Source organism: Chiloscyllium plagiosum, chromosome 18 (genome assembly GCF_004010195.1).
Source record: "Chiloscyllium plagiosum isolate BGI_BamShark_2017 chromosome 18, ASM401019v2, whole genome shotgun sequence".
NCBI classification, from domain to species: Eukaryota; Metazoa; Chordata; class Chondrichthyes; order Orectolobiformes; family Hemiscylliidae; genus Chiloscyllium; species Chiloscyllium plagiosum.
Window position 1 is genome coordinate 64,147,214 of NC_057727.1, and position 17,455 is coordinate 64,164,668.

The 17,455-nt window shown below is 39.4% G+C and overlaps 1 protein-coding gene across 4 annotated transcripts in view; it reads left to right on the top strand.

Moving 5' to 3' along the window:
- dock3 (dedicator of cytokinesis 3) overlaps window positions 1-17,455 on the top strand; it is a 918,089-nt gene that overhangs the window by 516,198 nt on the left and 384,436 nt on the right. For all 4 annotated transcript variants that reach the window (XM_043708484.1, XM_043708482.1, XM_043708483.1 and 1 more), the window contains exon 14: window positions 1,651-1,776. In XM_043708484.1, coding sequence (XP_043564419.1) covers window positions 1,651-1,776 — 126 coding nt within the window. The remainder of the gene's footprint in view (window positions 1-1,650; window positions 1,777-17,455) is intronic.

Sequence of the window (17,455 nt, forward strand, 5' to 3'; positions counted from 1 at the left end):
CGAGCTGGCGTTTAGCCTCAGCGGTGTAGAGGTCGGTGCGCCAAACTACTACCGCGCCTCCCTTGTCTGCTGGTTTGATAGTGAGGTTGGGGTTGCAACGGAGGGAGTGGAGGGCTGCGCGTTCCGAGGGTGAGAGGTTGGAGTTGGTGAGAGGGGTGGGGGAGTTCAGGTGGCGGTTAATATTGCGGCAGCAGTTGGCTATGAAGAGGTCGAGGGCAGGTAGGAGAGAATCGACATTTCGGGCATAAGCCCTTCTTCAGGAATGAGGAAAGTGTGTCCAGCAGGCTAAGATAAAAGGTAGGGAGGAGGGACTTGGGGGAGGGGTGTCAGAAATGCGATAGGTGGAAAGAGGTCAAGGTGAGGGTGATAGGTCAGACTGGGGTGGGGGCGGAGAATCGACGTTTCGGGTATAAGCCCTTCTTCAGGAACTGTAACAGCTTCAGGCAATGCCAAAATGAGGAGTGACATTGCAGTCATCTTTAATGGAATTCTGAACAGCAGATGTTGGATATTTATCTAATTGCCATTTATGATTCAGTGTGACCTTTAATTCCATTTCTGATAAATTAATTTGTCTGATATTATCGAAGTTTAAAGAATTAACTTGCCTGAGGAATTGCAAGTAGCAATTGTATATATTTTATGTTAATCGTTATATTAAAGGACCACAACATTCAAGCATAATAGAACCATAAACCTCTGCCTTAATATTTATGTTTTCTGTGACTTCTGCTGTAATGGGAAGCTAAATATGTTTTATAATATTATTGCTTCAGTCAAGTTGTTAAGCCACTTAGAATGGCATCAATATGTGATATGTAATAATGCCCGAATACACAGAAAAAAACATTTCTATAGAATAGAATCCCTACAGTGTGGAAACAGGCCCAACAAGTGCACACCAACCCTCCGAAGAGCACCCCACCCAATCCTTTCCCATTACTCTACATTTATCCTGAATGCACCTAACATACACACCTTTGAACACTACGGGCAATTTAGCATGGCCAATTCACCTAACCTGCACATCTTTGGATTGTGGGAGGTACCCAGAGGAAACCCACGCAGTCACTGGGAAATATGCAAACTCCATACAGGCAATCGCCCAAGGCTGGAATCGAATCTGGGTCCCTGGCGTTGTAAGACAACAGTGCTTACCACTGAGCCACCGTGCCACCCCAAGATGCTGGTTTTCTGTTTTGAAAACCAGCATCTACAACCAAAATGAGTGTAATGCTTCTGGGAGGAAGAGATTATAATTGACCTCTACTGATAAAATCATAGGTCTCAATGTTTTGAGAAAAGGGCTGAGTTGTTCCACCTGTTTTGTATTAATTAGTTGGCTGACAACCTTCACCTTGGCTTACTCCTCAAGGCAATCTCGTAGGTGAGATACCTAAGAAGTATTGGTATTCATATACTGCACTTTAAGGGAAGAGAAAGAGAAAAACAGAAGAGAGATTACCCTTCTTTGAAATGTTAAAGTTATCATACATTTTAAACTAGGTTCCAGAACCAAGCATAAATTATTGACCTTTTGCATGACTTTAATAAATCAATTGAGCTTTGTGCCACCTCTAACAAAACTTATCTGGAGATGTACCTCAATCCACTTAATGGTTGAATGTTGTGTGGTTTCTTGTTTCATAGGAATGATCATCTCTCTGCAACTACTCCGGGGTGACATGGATCACATTCGCAGAGAGAATCCTGTGATTTTTAACCGGGGTGTGGCCATTACTCGCAAGCTGGGCTTCCCTGATGTCATTATGCCAGGTAGGCTGCGGACTCTGGTCACTGAGGAAGCATAATCTTATGACTGGAGCTTAACTTTTGTTGAAATAAAAATCAATGGAAACTAAGATTCTAGATTTTCATCTTATCTCAACAAGATTTCACTCTATTCAGAGATTATAAAAGGGTCAAAGGAATGTAGGCAATAGGAACAAGAAGAGGCCATTTGGTTCATAAAGCCTGTTCTACCATTCAAAAAAGAATGATATTAGGGAACTCATAAAGTGAGCAAGCAACATGAACTAGACATCTGGATGCAGTAACGCATAATAGAACTCTGAAAATAAGAACAATTAGATGCAATGAGGAATGTGAAGATTATACTGGATTGTTGAGTTAAAGCTGGATTAAAAATTGTCCCTTGACCATAATTAACTTCTAATCTTTTTTCTACTGAGTGATTCCTAAAGAAGATGAATAACCCTGCCCTACCCAACATAAAATGAAATTTAGAAATGGATTTGATGTTTCTTCAGGAAAATGGTGAATTATAATAGGTTGAAGATAATTGCATTGTGCAGTTCACCAACTATATTTGAGTTGAATAACATTCCTTTGAAATAATTAATATATGCTCATGCTGTGAAAATTGAATTTCCTTACTAATCCCATGAAGAAGATTGAATGAATTTAATGGAGAAGTGGAGACTGACTTCTTTGTTTGACTTCGTTACCTAACGTCTACTATTTTATCATCCGAGGCATTTTCACGGAATTGCCTGTACGAATGTTATAATGTGTAGTTATTTTACACATTGCAGTATATAACATAAGGAAGCATCCTGCCACAATTTGAAAATAACTGTAGTGAGAAGGTATTAGAACCAGGAATCACCCTAGGAAGGGTGGCTAAAGGTTTGGTTAAAGATAAATTCTTAAAAGGCTTTTAAAGATGGGAAAGAGAAGCAAACAGATTTTAGCAAGTGAGGACGACTGAGGTACTCGCTAATGTATCTGAGTCAACTCTCATACAGCCCAAACAACACTCAGTTTTGTTTTTATAGCCCACAAAACCTCATAAGTCTTATAATCAACTACTTGCTCTTCTAGCCTGCTACTTGGGAGTGCTGGTGTTGTTTGTATATTATACACTGTGACGCAAATAGCACCATGATATAATTAGCAATATTGCAAGGTATTAAAATTAGATTAGTAACACTTATTTGCTATTTCATTGATAAATATGGTCTCGTAGAATATATTTCATTGCATTAAGTTGTCAAAGACTTTTTTCCTTGAAATTGATCACAATTTGTTTTTCTTTTTTTGGCTCCGTCAGGAGATTAACTTGCTCACTGGAAAAAATGATTAGCAAACCTGTATTAGCTAATAGATAGGATCTATATGGTGGATGTGATTCTCATTCTCACCCCATATATCTGTTAGTTGTACTTTTTATCAGAGTTACTACAAAGCTTATTGTGTATCCATTAAAGGATTGTCCTGACTGGTCTATTTTTTCTGCTAGATATGGGTCTAACACTCTCTATTGTGCAGAAAAAGTAGCCTTCACCTCACCAATTTATTTCCAAGGGGCCTGTATGATGCTAGATGATGATGCAAACACAGGAAAGCAAAGCAAAGCATGGAGGTCATTACAATAGAAGAAAAAAACTTAACTATGCCTGCAACCAGACTTACAGAAAGTGATTGTTCATTTCACTGGAAAAAGCAATCTGTTGTGAGTAGACTTTCAACCTGAAGGCAGAGATAATGCAGCGAGTTCAAAGTCAAGCATCAGTATTGGAAACACTCTCTGCCTAGATCTGTACATTGTTTTAGTTGGTAGTAATGTCCACTGTGATATCCACAAAAAATCGTAAGGGAATCACTCATGATGACTTAAATTTTGTGGAAGCCTGTTCAGCCCACATAATTTAAATTTGTTATAGTGTAACAGTACAAAAATACTTCACAATTTTTGATTTGTTTCTTCTCATAAGTGGGGGATTAACCCATGACGAATAGAATAGAATAGAATAAAACAGCCTTTATTGTCACACATACTCAATGAGTATAGTGAAAAGTTTAAATATCGCCAATTACAGTGCTAACTTAGGTACAAAAGTACCACAGCTTCTTTTATTACAAGATTTTAGACAATGCAGAAATAAAATGTCTAGCATTACAAAAATGAGTTCAGTACAGCAGACCGCAGTGCCACTTAGCTTCCAGTCCCCAATGGATCCAGCTCTACACCCTACCGGCAACATGCCACATCGGGAAGCTGCTGCAGGAGGCCAGAAGATCACCACATCTCGCTGGGAGGCCAAACATCAAAATAATTTGTTGGCGCAAAGATTGGAATGCCAACAGTGCAGATCAAGGCCATTTGGACAGTCGAATCTGCACCAATCCTCCAAACAGCATCCCACTCAGACTCACCCCTCCCATAACCCTGCATTCACCATGGCTAATCAACCCAGACTTCATAGCCATGGACACTATGGGGCAATTTTTAAATAGTCAATTCACCTAAAATCACATCTTTGGATTGTGTGAGGAAACTGGAGCATGTGGTGGAAACCCACAAAGACACAGGGAGAACATGCAAACTCACACAGACAGCCATTCCAAGCTGGAATCAAACACAGGTCCCTGGTGTTGAGGTAGCAATGCTAACCACTGTGCCATCTTGCCACCCAATTTATATTTCAATTTATGAAGGAGCTCATTATCTGAGAAAGGAATGGTTTAACAGTGGAAATATGCTGATCAAGTTTTCTGCAGCCAGAATTTCCAATAAAATTGGAAGTCAGACAACGTACAACAAAATCAAGGGATAGCACTGTTCCTTTTGTTGAAAGTGTCATCCACTCTGCCGAAATAGCAGATTGTGATAAAGTATTTAAAGTTTAAAAGGTTTTCCATGAAACATATTTTCTAATTTCTTCCTTCAATCTTTTTATAACAATCTTAAGGATGCCCTCTTTCAAGAGATTGGAATTTGTAGTGCATCAGTTTGATTTCAAGTCTTTCCTAATTTTGAATGGATGACTATATTTTTTGAGTTCTGGGAAGGTTCTTCATTGAAGATTGTCATTATTTCTTTCTCCCAGTAATTCTTCAGCCTTTTTCTTTTACTCCGACTATGATCTGTCTTTCTGATATAATTTAGATTTTTTCCAAAATGTGTGACAATACTGAAGCATGATTTTTTTTTTAAACATTCACTGGAGAATATCCCTTATACATTGATGAGCCAAATACATTGATATAAATCTGTCCCTTCTTCCTGCAGAATGAAAGATAGGTGTATTATTGTGATGGTACAGAATAATTAGTGTCATTCTGTCCAGTATCTCACTGATGGCTGTCTGTGTAAGTTTTTTTTTGCAATGATTTTTCGCAGTTCAGTGATTCTCCCTGAAAGTAATCCATTCAAAGTCAGTATTTTAATTAACATTCTGGATATCCGCTTAAATGATAGGCTTGATTAGGAACTATATCTGAACTGAAGACTTAAGTCAAGTTTGATTATTTTATTGACAGCTCTCCAGTCAGGAGTTGCAAGGTTGTAAATTTATATTTAGCTCCCTGCATTGAGCTCATTTAAGCAACATGGCTAATCAGAGTATTGAGTGCAATCAATGTGAAAGCAGTTGTGACTGTCATTTAAAATCAGTTTTATCTTCAAGATTTGTTCAGGAATCCTTGTCTGCATTACATAAGACCTGCATCACAATCAAGCTTGGACTTGGACTAATATTAGCCCTGCTACAAAGGTATCAGGTATTGACTATATCTAACAAGAAAAAAATCTAAACATATCCCCTTAGTGTTCAGCAGTTGAATATTGTGAATTTAAGAATGGATTAGAGCCTCAGAGTTCTGATTTAAGTCACTCATCTCATGACTCTGACAAACTTTCCCCAAAATACATGGTGAAAATCAGAAGTGTGATAGAATGTTGTCCACTTACCTGAATTAATGCAACTCTAACAACAATCAAGAAACTTAGCATCATGCAGGACAAAGTAGTACATTTGATTTGCACTCGATACACCATCTTAAACCAAGAATGAGAGTTTTTCACTTTTTTTTGGAACTCTGACATTCAGTCATGAAATTCCATTATTTTAATTTTATTTTGCAATTCTACTTGACCTGGGGAAGCTGCCAGTCAGTCCCTCTTTCTTTCATTTATCACCATCTGAGGCCCTGTTAACCGACACAGTAACTGTACCCCAGCAGAAAAGAACATTCCAGCTACACATGACCTCGGCCATATTCTGTGCTGAGCAGAGGTTGCTGTATTACACTAATTTTAATTCAGCTAACTCAGGAATTTAAGTAGAAGAGATAGCACTCCCCAACCCACTTAGGTTTGTGTTTCCAGGGCCCAAGTTCCTAACCCCTATGAGGGAGCAACAAGATCCATTGCTGCCCGTGCAAAAGGAACCACATCCATTTACTTAGAGAGGCAGAGACAAGGAGCCAAGTCTGAACAAGGTGGAGAAAGCTAGGTAATGGACAGCTTGGAGAAAGAGGGAGGGATCAATAAGTGGCTTTGGATTGGGAGGGAAAGGGGGACTGAATGAATAGTCATGGATGCAATGGGAAGAACTGACAAAGTAGATAATGATTGGAAATGAAAGAACATGTTGGAACAGGGAGAGGGGGGGCTGGAGGGAAGGAAGTAAGTAAGTATGGGATGGTTGGGAAGCAGGCAATGTCTGAGTTAGTTCAGGGCCAAGTGGTGAGTGAGTAAGGAAAATTTAAGAAGAAGAGCTACTGAGTGAGTGAATGTATGGGGGATGGATGTTAGGAAGAAAAATGTGTGAATTTGGAGGTCACTTCTCAACCTCCAACTATGTAATGAAAACAATCCAAGTTGTCCAACCTTTCCTGATAGTTAATACACTCTGATTCAGGCGACATCTTGACGACCTTCTTTTGCACCCCCTCTAAAGACTTCACATCCTTTCTATAGTACAGCGACCAGAACTGCACACAACACTCCAAATATGTCCTAACTAAAGTTTTATGCAGCTGCAACTTGACATGCCAACTTTTAAACTCAATGCCCCAGCCAGTGAAGACAAGCATGCCATCTGCCTATTTACATCTTATCCACTTATGTGGTCATTTTCAGGGAGCTATGGACTTGCACCCCAAGGTCCCACTGTATATCAGCACTACTCAGGATCCTGCCATTTACTGTATATTTTCCTCTGCATTTGACCTCCCAAAATGCTATACCTCATGCATCCAGATTAAATTCCATCTGCCATTTAGATAAGCAACTTTCTGACTGGCCTATATCCCGTCAACCTTCCTCACTATTCACAGCAATTTAATGTTGTCTGAAACTTACTAATCAGGCCACCAACACTTCCATTCAAATCATTTATATATGTGTAGTACAAACAATAGAGGTCCCTGCACTGATCCTTGAAACATCATTGGTTGCAAACCTCCAGTCAGAAAAGCACCTCTCCACTACTACTCCCTGTCTTTTATGAGCAAGCCAATTTGTATTCAACTTAGCATCTCACTGTGTGTCCTATGTGACTTAATCTTCTGGACATGCCCACCATAAGGGACCTTGATTAGGAGTAGTCAGTATGGCTTTGTTCATAGGAGATCATGCTTCACAAATTTGTTCAGAGTTCTTTGATGAAGTGACCAGGAAGGTTGACGAGGGCAAGGCAGTAGACTTAGTCTATATGGATTTCAGTAAGGTCTTTGATAAGGTTCCGCATGGTAGGCTGCTCTGGAAGGTTAAGATGTCGCATGGAATCCATGGCGAGCTGGCAAATTGAATATACAATTGGCTTGATGGTAGGAAACAGAGGGTAATAGTGGAAGGATGCTTGTCAGACTGAAGGCCTGTGACTAGTGGTGTGCCTCGGATCGGTGCTGGGTCCAGTGCTGTTTGTTATCAATTATTTAAATGGGAATGTACAAACCATGATTAGTAAGTTTTGCAGATGACACTAACATAGGTGATATCATGGACAGTGAGGAAAGTTATCAAAAATTGCAACAGGATCTTGATAGGCTGGAGAAGTAGGCTGAGAAATGGCCAATGGAGTTCAAGTGTGAGGGGTTGCATTTGGGAAATTCAAATCAAGGTAGGAGTTCCACAGTGAATGGTAGGGCCTTAAGGAGTGTAATGAAACAGAGGGAGCTTGGGGTTCAGGTGCACACTTCTCTGAAAGTAGAGTCACAGGTAGACAGGGCAGTGAAGAAGGCTTTTGGCACACTGGCCTTCATCAGTCAGAGTATTGAATATAGAAGTTGGGAAGTTATGTTGCACTTGTACAGGATGTTGGTGAGGCTGCACTTAGAGTATTGTGTTCAGTTTTGGTCACCTTGCTATAGAAAGGATGTTATTAAACTGGAAAGAGTGCAGAAGAAATTTACAAGGATGCTGCCAGGTCTCAAGGGACTCATTTATAGGGAGAGGTTAGACAAGCTAGGTCTTTTATCTTTACAGCATAGGAGAGATCTTATAGAAGTGTGTCAGATTATGAGAGGCATGTAAAAGTGAGTGCATTCAGTCTTTTTCCCGTGGTGGGGAATCCAGGACTAGAGGGCATCAGTTTAAGATAGATGGGAAAGAAGAAAAGGGAACCTGAGGGGCAACTTTGTTACACAGAGTGTGATATGGAATGAGCTGCCAGCAGAAGTGGTTGAGGTGGGTGCATTAACAACATAAAAAAAGCATTTGGACAAATATATGGATAGGGCATTTTTGGTCGGCATGAACCAGCTTGAGCCAAAGGGCATATCTTCGTGCTGTAGGACTCTATGTCTCTATGTCACTGTTGAAAAAAAATATTCTCGGCCCTTCTTTCCAAAGTAGATAATCTCATACCCACCCAAGTTCTATTCAGTCTACCACGCTTTTATCCCACTCAGTCTTCCTTTCTACATCTCCTTGAAGCCATTTGTCATCCTCCTCACAACTCACTGTCCCATCAAGTTTTGTATTATGTGCAAACTTGGAAATATTACAGTTAGCCTCACATCCAAATCATTGATATAGGTTGTGAACAAGCAGGACCCAAGCACTGATCCTGTGGTATCCCATTCATCACAGCCTGCTATTGAAGAATGACTCTTATTCCTTCCTTCATCTTTTTGCCTGTTAACCAATCCTCAACCTATGCTAATAAATTGCCCCCAATCCCATACAGCCTAATTTTGTTTACTCATGCTCTGTGTGAGACGTTATCAAAAATCTTCTGAAAATCCAAATACACAACATCCACTGGCTCCCTCTTATCTCCTGTACTAGTAACCTCCTTAAATAATCACGTTTGGCTGGTCAAACATGATCTCTTTCAGCATTAATTGTCGATGGCCAGATTATTATTTCTGAAGCAAAGATGGGATTGCGCATAGGAACTCTTTGGAATCGCTGACATGGCAAACTTCAAGAGTTTTGTCCTGGAAATGGAAGATTCCACTGAACAATTACCTGACCTCTGGAATGCTCTAAATGTATCCGAAAATATCTATTTGAATTTTGGAACTTGGAGGGTTTTGCTACATTCGGAACAATGAAAATGCAGGAAATGTTAGACTATCAAAAATCTAATCTGTTAACTGACCATCCAATTTACCTCAGACACCCACAGCTGCAACTATCCTAGATCTCCAAAATTTTCCAGTCCTGAACAAACAAACCAACTCAAATTCATAGGACGCATCATCCCCCCACAGGTGGACCTGACCCCCACTGACCCTGGAACCTGACATCCCTGACTTTCACTGCTGTATCCAACATTTGATATCATGCCCCCAACTCACCTTTAGGAGATTCAGGGTCTCTGAGTTGTAATCATTGTCCCTGTGTTCACATTTGGTGCCTGGTTTACAATGACACAACGTAATTTTCTTCTTTGATCTAATAACTAAACCAACCAAATTTACTGTTCAATAAGTTCCAGCATAGGTCAATGACTTTTAAGAGATTTAAAAATGCAGTCTATGACACTTACAAACATATAAATTAGGAGTAGAAGTAGGCTATTAGGCCCCTTATGTCTGCTACTCCATTCGATAACTCATGGCTAATCTGTTGGTGTTTGCATTGCACAATCTCAGGTACCTTTGACAAACTTTGATTCTCTTGTCTAACAAGAATCTATCTTCTTCTGCCTTAAAAATATTTAATGATCTCCCCTCCACTGTCTCCTGGGGCAGAGAGTTCCAAAGTCTGAAAGAAAACAAGTTCCTAATCCCTATTCTGAAAGTGCAACCCCATAACTCAAACCATAAGACATAGGAGCAGAATAAGGCCATTCAGCCCATTGAGTCTGCTCTGCCATTTGATCACGTTTGACATGTTTCTCAACTCTATTCTCCTCATAAACCTTGATGCCCTATCTGTCTCTGTCTTAAATACATGCAATTATGGCCTCCAGAGCTTTCTATGGCAATGAGTTCCACAGATTCACCACCTACTGGCTGAATAAATTCCTCCTTATCTCCGTTCTGAAAGGGTGTCCCATCATTCTGAGACTGTGCCTTTGGGTCCTGGTCTCTCCATTAGTGGAAACATCTTCTCCACATCCACTCTCTCCAGGCTTCTCAGTATACTATAAGTTTCAATCTGATTCCCCCCAACCTCTTCATTCTTCTAAACTCCATTGAGTACAGACCCAGAGTCCTCAGCAGCTACTCGTATGACGAGCCCTACATCCCCAGGATCCTCATCTGGACCTCTACCAGGCCAGCACAACCTTCCTTTGATGCAGGGGCAAAAACTGTTCACAATATTCCAAATAAGGTCTGACCAGAGCCTTATACAACCTCAGTTGTATATTACTCCATTGAGTACAGACCCAGAGTTCTCAGCAGCTACTCGTATGACGAGCCCTCCATCCGCAGGATCCTCACCTGGACCTCTACCCAGGCCAGCACAACCTTCCTTTGATGCAGGGGCAAAAACTGTTCACAATATTCCAAATAAGGTCTGACCAGAGCCTTATACAACCTCAGTTGTATATTTCTGCCAATGTATTCAAGCCCTCTTGAAATGAATGGTAACATTTCATTTGCTTTCCTAACTGTTGACTTAACCTGTGTGTTAAGCTTCAGAGAATCTTGAACTGCACTCCTAAGTCCCTTTGTGCTTCAGATTTTCAAAGCCTTTCCCCATTTAGAAAATAACGTATGCCTCTATTCTTCCTACCAAAGTGCAAAACTTCACACTTCTCTGCATTGTATTCCATCTGCCACTTTTTTTGCTACTCTATCCGGTCCAAATCTTTCTGCAGCCTCCTTGCTTCTTCAACAATGCCTTCAGTTCTTTTGGCCAGATCATTAATGTATAACATAAATAGTTGAGGTCCCAGCACTGAGCAGAATCTGTGTAAGCAGTCACCCATTTAAGACTGAGTTGAGGAGGAAACTTTTTCTCTGGCAGTATTGAATGTGTGGATATTTTTTAGTGTAGAGCACTGTTGAGACCGGGTCATTAAGTGTATTCAAGGCTGATATCAACAGATTTCTAATACTAAAGAAATAATGGGTTATGGGAAAAGTAGGAATAGGGAGTTGAAAATGATCAGATCAGCCATGTTCATTGAATGGCAGGCAGAAGTGATCAGTGAGCTAAATAGCCCTACTTTGGCTCATGTATCTTATGACCGTCTTACATTTAGCAGACCTACAGACCACACCCATTTGTGACTCCTTTCCATTTCTATTCCTCATCTTTACCCTAACAGTTTCTGTGTCCTATCTCCTGAACAAAAGTATGACAAAGTATTGCACCCGTGCCCTCTTTGATTAAGAGTACTACACTTTTACCTTTAGCTAGCTTCCTATTCTTGGTCAATGTCATACACCTCTCAATATTCAGGACTAATATCCTGAAGCAATGTTTTCAAATGAGCTATCAGATCATATTTATTGACTTTAATGTATTCTACCAATTCATTTGCTTTGTTATGAATCCCATTAGCTAGAAAATACAGCCCTAGAATCTGTCTTCATTTTTTTTCCTCAACTGAAGAATACCTGTTTCTCTCTCTCTCTCTCTCTCTCTCTACAGTCTCTATCTCTGATTCCTCACACCATGATTGATAGGGACCTCAGCCATGTCTGTCTCACTGCCTACACATCCATCCTCATCAATTCTTCTCCTTGCCAGTACAATACAGATCTCCTGGTTTTCCACTCACATCCCTTCACTGAAGGAATCATTCTCCATGACTCCTGCCACCAGGATGCTTAAACCAAATCTGTCTTCCCCTCACCTCACTTGACAGCATCCCATAGGTACTGTTCCCTCTGCAACAGACTGACTAATTCCTCTGTCATACCCAATGCTTCTTTAGCTCCAACCAAAGGAACCTTCTACATAATCACATAACGTGTAATATTAACCCATTTACTTCCTCCCTTCTCATTATCCAAGGTTCCAAGTACCTTTGATGCGAAGCAATAACGTATTTCTAATCTTTCGATCTATTCTATTTTATTCACTGCTCACAATACAGTCTCCTCTACAGTATCAAGGCCAGATGCAGACTAATTGACCACTTTGCAGAACACTTCCAGTCTGTCCACAAGAATGACCCAACTTTCCACTCACTTGCCATTTTAATTCACCATTTTGCTCTTATTCTAAAATTTCTGACCTAGGCCTACTAAACGACCAACATTCCATTTTCTACTTAGGCACTTTACAGGCTGCAACATTTAACACTGAATTCAACAACTTCTGGCCATGAAGTCTGTCCTCAGTGTTGATTATAATATTTGCCCCCACTTCTGCTTGACCACTGACCCTCCCTCTGTCTTGTTTGCATGGATTTACTCCTGGTAACGCAACCTATTTTCTGCTATTAATGTTTCATCCATCTTTTTCTTCTATTAACATTAGCACTCTCTGCCTCTGACTTTGGGCACCTCTGTTTTTTTTTTGTTCCTTCTCCACTCTTTAGCAGCGGCATAAAAGCTATTTTTTCAATGTCCTTCACTTCCAAAGATGAGTCGCATTGGACTCAAAATGTTCTCTGTTTCTGTCTCCACAGATGCTGCCAGACTTGCTGAGCTTCTTTGACATTTTTTATTTTCATTTCAGATTTCCAGCATCCAAAGTACTTAGCTTTTTTTCCTGCCTGTTCAGACTTTTCTGATAAAAATAATCTGTCAGTTAAGGTTTTAAAAAAAAATTATCATCTTTATGAATCAATATCCTTTGTATAATAACCAAATCAGAGTAGTACATAATATTCTTAAGTTCAATGTATGTTTAACCTAATTTCTTCACTTGTTGACTCTGTCGCTGGTTTTTGGTTTTATTAATTGGTGTATTAACCTACTTTCAAATTATGCATTTGGACCAATGGCTTGCTTGTTCCTCTACTTATTTAGGCTTATATTATCCAAGAAATATATGCCACCTAATTCTTCCTACCAAAATGAAACTCATCAAAATTACTTCTACATAATTAATTTGCAAAGTCCACTCCATTTCTGCAACTTTATTATTGTTTTGTATTTTATTGCTGTTTTACAGTAACTGAACTGTAGGAGTAATTGAACTCTCAATTTAGTATGTTCTGTCAATTTTGAGTTTTTACATTTATGTCAAATTTATTTATGTGAATTGAGAAGAGCAACACAGCAGCAATCCTTGTGGAATACTACTACCCTACCTTTTGTGAATCTAATTAGCTAACCTTAACACCTACTGTCTGCTTTCTGTTCTATAAAGAGCTTCCAATTGATTCTGTTATTTATTCCATGAGTCAAATTTATTTATGTGAATTGAGAAGAGCAACACAGCAGCAATCTAATTAGCTAACCTTAACACCTACTGTCTGCTTTCTGTTCTATAAAGAGCTTCCAATTGATCTGTCTGCTTTCTGTTCTATAAAGAGCTTCCAATTGATTCTGTTATTTATTCCATGACACTTTATTTTGAAATCTAATATGTGGTGAGTCTGAGTATGTTACATTGAGTTCATTGAGTATACTGAATGTTTTAAAGCATTCAGTAAGATTGGTCAAGTCTGATCTCCCATTAGTGTTATAGTTTTGATTTATTCTCAACTAAGATTTGAGGTGATTGCCACACATCTAGCCATCAATGATAAATCTGTTGCTAAAGAGCTTTATTACATAGCATCATACTATGTTAAATAACATGCTATATAATATTGCCATGCATTATGCCTGGATAGTATCTATCCTTCCCAGTACTGAAAACATCTTTATGTGAAACAGTGAACTATTGTCAACTCATCAATGGCATAACTCCCATGTAGTTCAAGACCTAGAGTATAGTTTCAAATTTACCATAACCTTTGCAGCATGAATCACTGCAAGCCAGCACACATTCAGTACTATTAATTTAAAATGACTGAAAATTTGCATGACTGATAAATAATCAGTTGGCACGGTGGCACAGTGGTGAGCACTGCTGTCTCACAGCACCAGAGACCCAGGTTCAATTCCCGCCTCAGGCACCTGTCTGTGTGGAGTTTGCACATTCTCCCCGTGTCTGCGTGGGTTTCCTCCGGGTGCTCTGGTTTCCTCCCACAGTCCAAAGATGTGCAGGTTAGGTGAATTGGCCAATGCTAAATTGCCCGTAGTGTCAGGTGAAGGGGTAAATGTAGGGGAATGAGTCTGGGTGGGTTGCTCTTCGGAGGGTCAGTGTGGACTTGTTGTGCCGAAGGGCCTGTTTCCACACTGTAAGTAATCTAATCTAATCATAATGAGAACAATACCTAGTTACTTGCCAGTTCATAATACTTGATAAGAATGCAAATAAATCTTCCCATGGTAAACCACTTGTTTAAAATTATTTACATTATAAATTTTTTTATTGCACAGTTTTAAGATACTACTGTTACACTTGTTTATTCTCCTTTTCCTCCTTTTCAAAACCTCCTTTCCTTTGATATTATGGTAAAATAAGTTTTCTTTTTTTACATAGTTGCTTTGTATATCTTTTGGTACCATCAGTGCACTATCAATTTAGGGAAATGGTTCCCCATTGTCAATCTTCTAATGTTCCCTGAGCAGCTGGTCGTTCAACAGTGTTCAAGCCCAGTGTGAAAGAATCTCATAAATATTCTCATCTCTCCTTGCTGTCAGCAGCCAAAAATACTTCCTCACAGCACTAAGATTTATAAACTCATGTCATAAACCATACAGAAAGCTCAGAAGTGAAAAGATTACTTTTTCTGCTATTTGCACCTCTTTATTGATCAAGATTTTCAGTTGGATTACACACAATCTAAGTATTATTCACCATGTATTATCTTATAGATTTCAGACAGGCTGATAGGCACGTTCTAGTACTCACTTCTCTTTTTGACTCGCTCTCTGTGTCACTGAATCAATGTAGTTACTTAGTGACCTAGTGGCATTAGTTTTAGACTATTAATCAAGAGACTCTGGTAATGATTAGGGAACCTGGGTTTGAACCTCACTTTGACAGATAGTAGAATTTGGATTCAATTAAAAATTTGGAATTAACTGCATAATGATGGCCATGAAATCGATCGTCAAAAAAAAATTTGATTCACTAATGCCTTCCTAAGAAGGAAATCTGTCATCCTTACCTGGTCTGGCCTACATGTGTTTTCAGACCCAAAGGAATGTGGTTGACTACCCTCTAGGCAATTAGGGATGGCAATAAATAGCTAGTGATGTCCACATCCAGTGAATTAATATTTTTAAAAAGTCAATTATGTAGTTTTATACAGTTATGGCAGGACCCTTAACAGAGGGATCTTGGGGTCCTAGTCCATAGCTTCCTGAATGTCACCACACAAGTAGATAGATTGGTAAAGAAGGTGTGTGGCATTCTTGCCTTTATTGGTTAGGGCATTGAGTAGAAGAGTCATGAAGTGATGTTGCAGATTTATGAAAGTTTGGTTAGACCGCACTTAGAGTATTGTGTTCAATTCTGGTCGCCACACTACAGGAAGGATGCGGAGACTTGGGAGAGAGTGCAGCAGAGGTTTACCAGGATGCTACCTGGATTAGAGGGTACGAGCTATAAGGAGAGGCTGGACAAACTTGGGTTGTTTTCTCTGGTGGAGGCTGAGGGAGACCTGATATAAGTTGATAAAATTATGAGAGGCATATGTAGGACTGACAGTCAGAATCTTTTCCCCAGAATTGAGATAGCTAATACGAGAAGACATGCATTTAAAGTAAGAGGTGGAAGGTTCAAAGGAGATATGAGGGGCAAGTTTTTTACACAGAGAGTGGTACATGCCTAGCATGTTGTGCCAAGATATTGGTGGAGGCAGATATGGTAGGGACATTTTACGGGGCTTTCAGATGAGATCAGAAGACATATGAGCAGAAATTAGGCCATTCAGCCCATCAAGTCTGCCCCACCATTCAGTCATGGCTTTCTCGACCCCATTCTTCTGCTTTCTCCCTGTGACCCTTGATACTCAAGAACCTATCTATCTCATTCTTAAATATACTGAACGATCTGACCTCCACAGCCTTCTATAGCAATGAATTCCATAGATTCACCGCTCTTTGGCTGAAGGAGTTTCTCCTTATTTCCATTCTAAAAGGTCTTCCCTTTACTCTAAAGCTATGCACATAATAAACAAGGAATGAAGGAATGTGCACCAAGGGCAGGTAGAAGGGATTGGTTTAACTTCGTGTAATGTTTGGCATAACATTGTCGGCCAAAGGGCCTGTTCCTATGTCGTACCCTTCTATGTAAGTACAATGTACCGTAAATCAGTAAACATTAAGAAATCTGTCTCAACAAGAACCTAACTCTCCCTGGTATATGATAAATGGACTAACATATAGAGAACCATAACCGCATCATGATTTATGCGGGAAATGAAAGCTACTCATGGCAACTAGTTTGTGAAGAACAAAGACTCAAAAGGTGGCATCACCATGGCAGTTAAGAAAATTACTTTTCCTAAGAGTCATCTATCTGTCTGTCCAAGTTCAGAGCTGAAGTTAAAACTATAATCAAAACAAAAGGACTGGCTGTACTCAACCACTCTCTCCCTCTTTCAAATAAGAGCAGTTTACAAAAGTCCAGGACAGCTTAAAACTAAATAAAGGAGAATTAAAAGGTACAGAAGGAGCAGTTCCAATCTAAGGAAACTATTACACAGCAAAATTCAGTTTAAAACAATAACAATAGTGTTTTCTATACTAAAGAAGCATTTTCTATTTTCAAATATCAGTTGATTCCATTACTTTACTTTTCTGAAACAACATAAAGATAAAAACTGGCTCGTGTGACATCATCACTGCTTCTTTTGATATCCCATATATTGCCTGTATCTATCATATATGTCAATACAATTTCACAGGACTGACACCTGACATTTCTTATACCACCGAAACAGATGGACCATCATTAATTGTTCTCCCTGAATACAGGATCTATATATTCTTATGATCCACAAGGTATTAAACCCATTGCAACACCAATGATTTCAGACTGCAACATTGCATTTTTCTCACATTTGAACAGAGCAGATTCAGTAAGTTACATCTGCTGAAATCCAGGTGCAATATTTCAAATAGATCATCAACGGTGGCCTGAATACATGCAACTTGTCCATGAGGTGGTACATTAATTCTGGTCATTCTTAGGTAAACTATGTCTTTTCAATAATGTAATCTTCAAAGGCAAACGAGTCTATGTTAAGACATGTTAGGCCATTTCTATGTAGGTCATATGGGCATA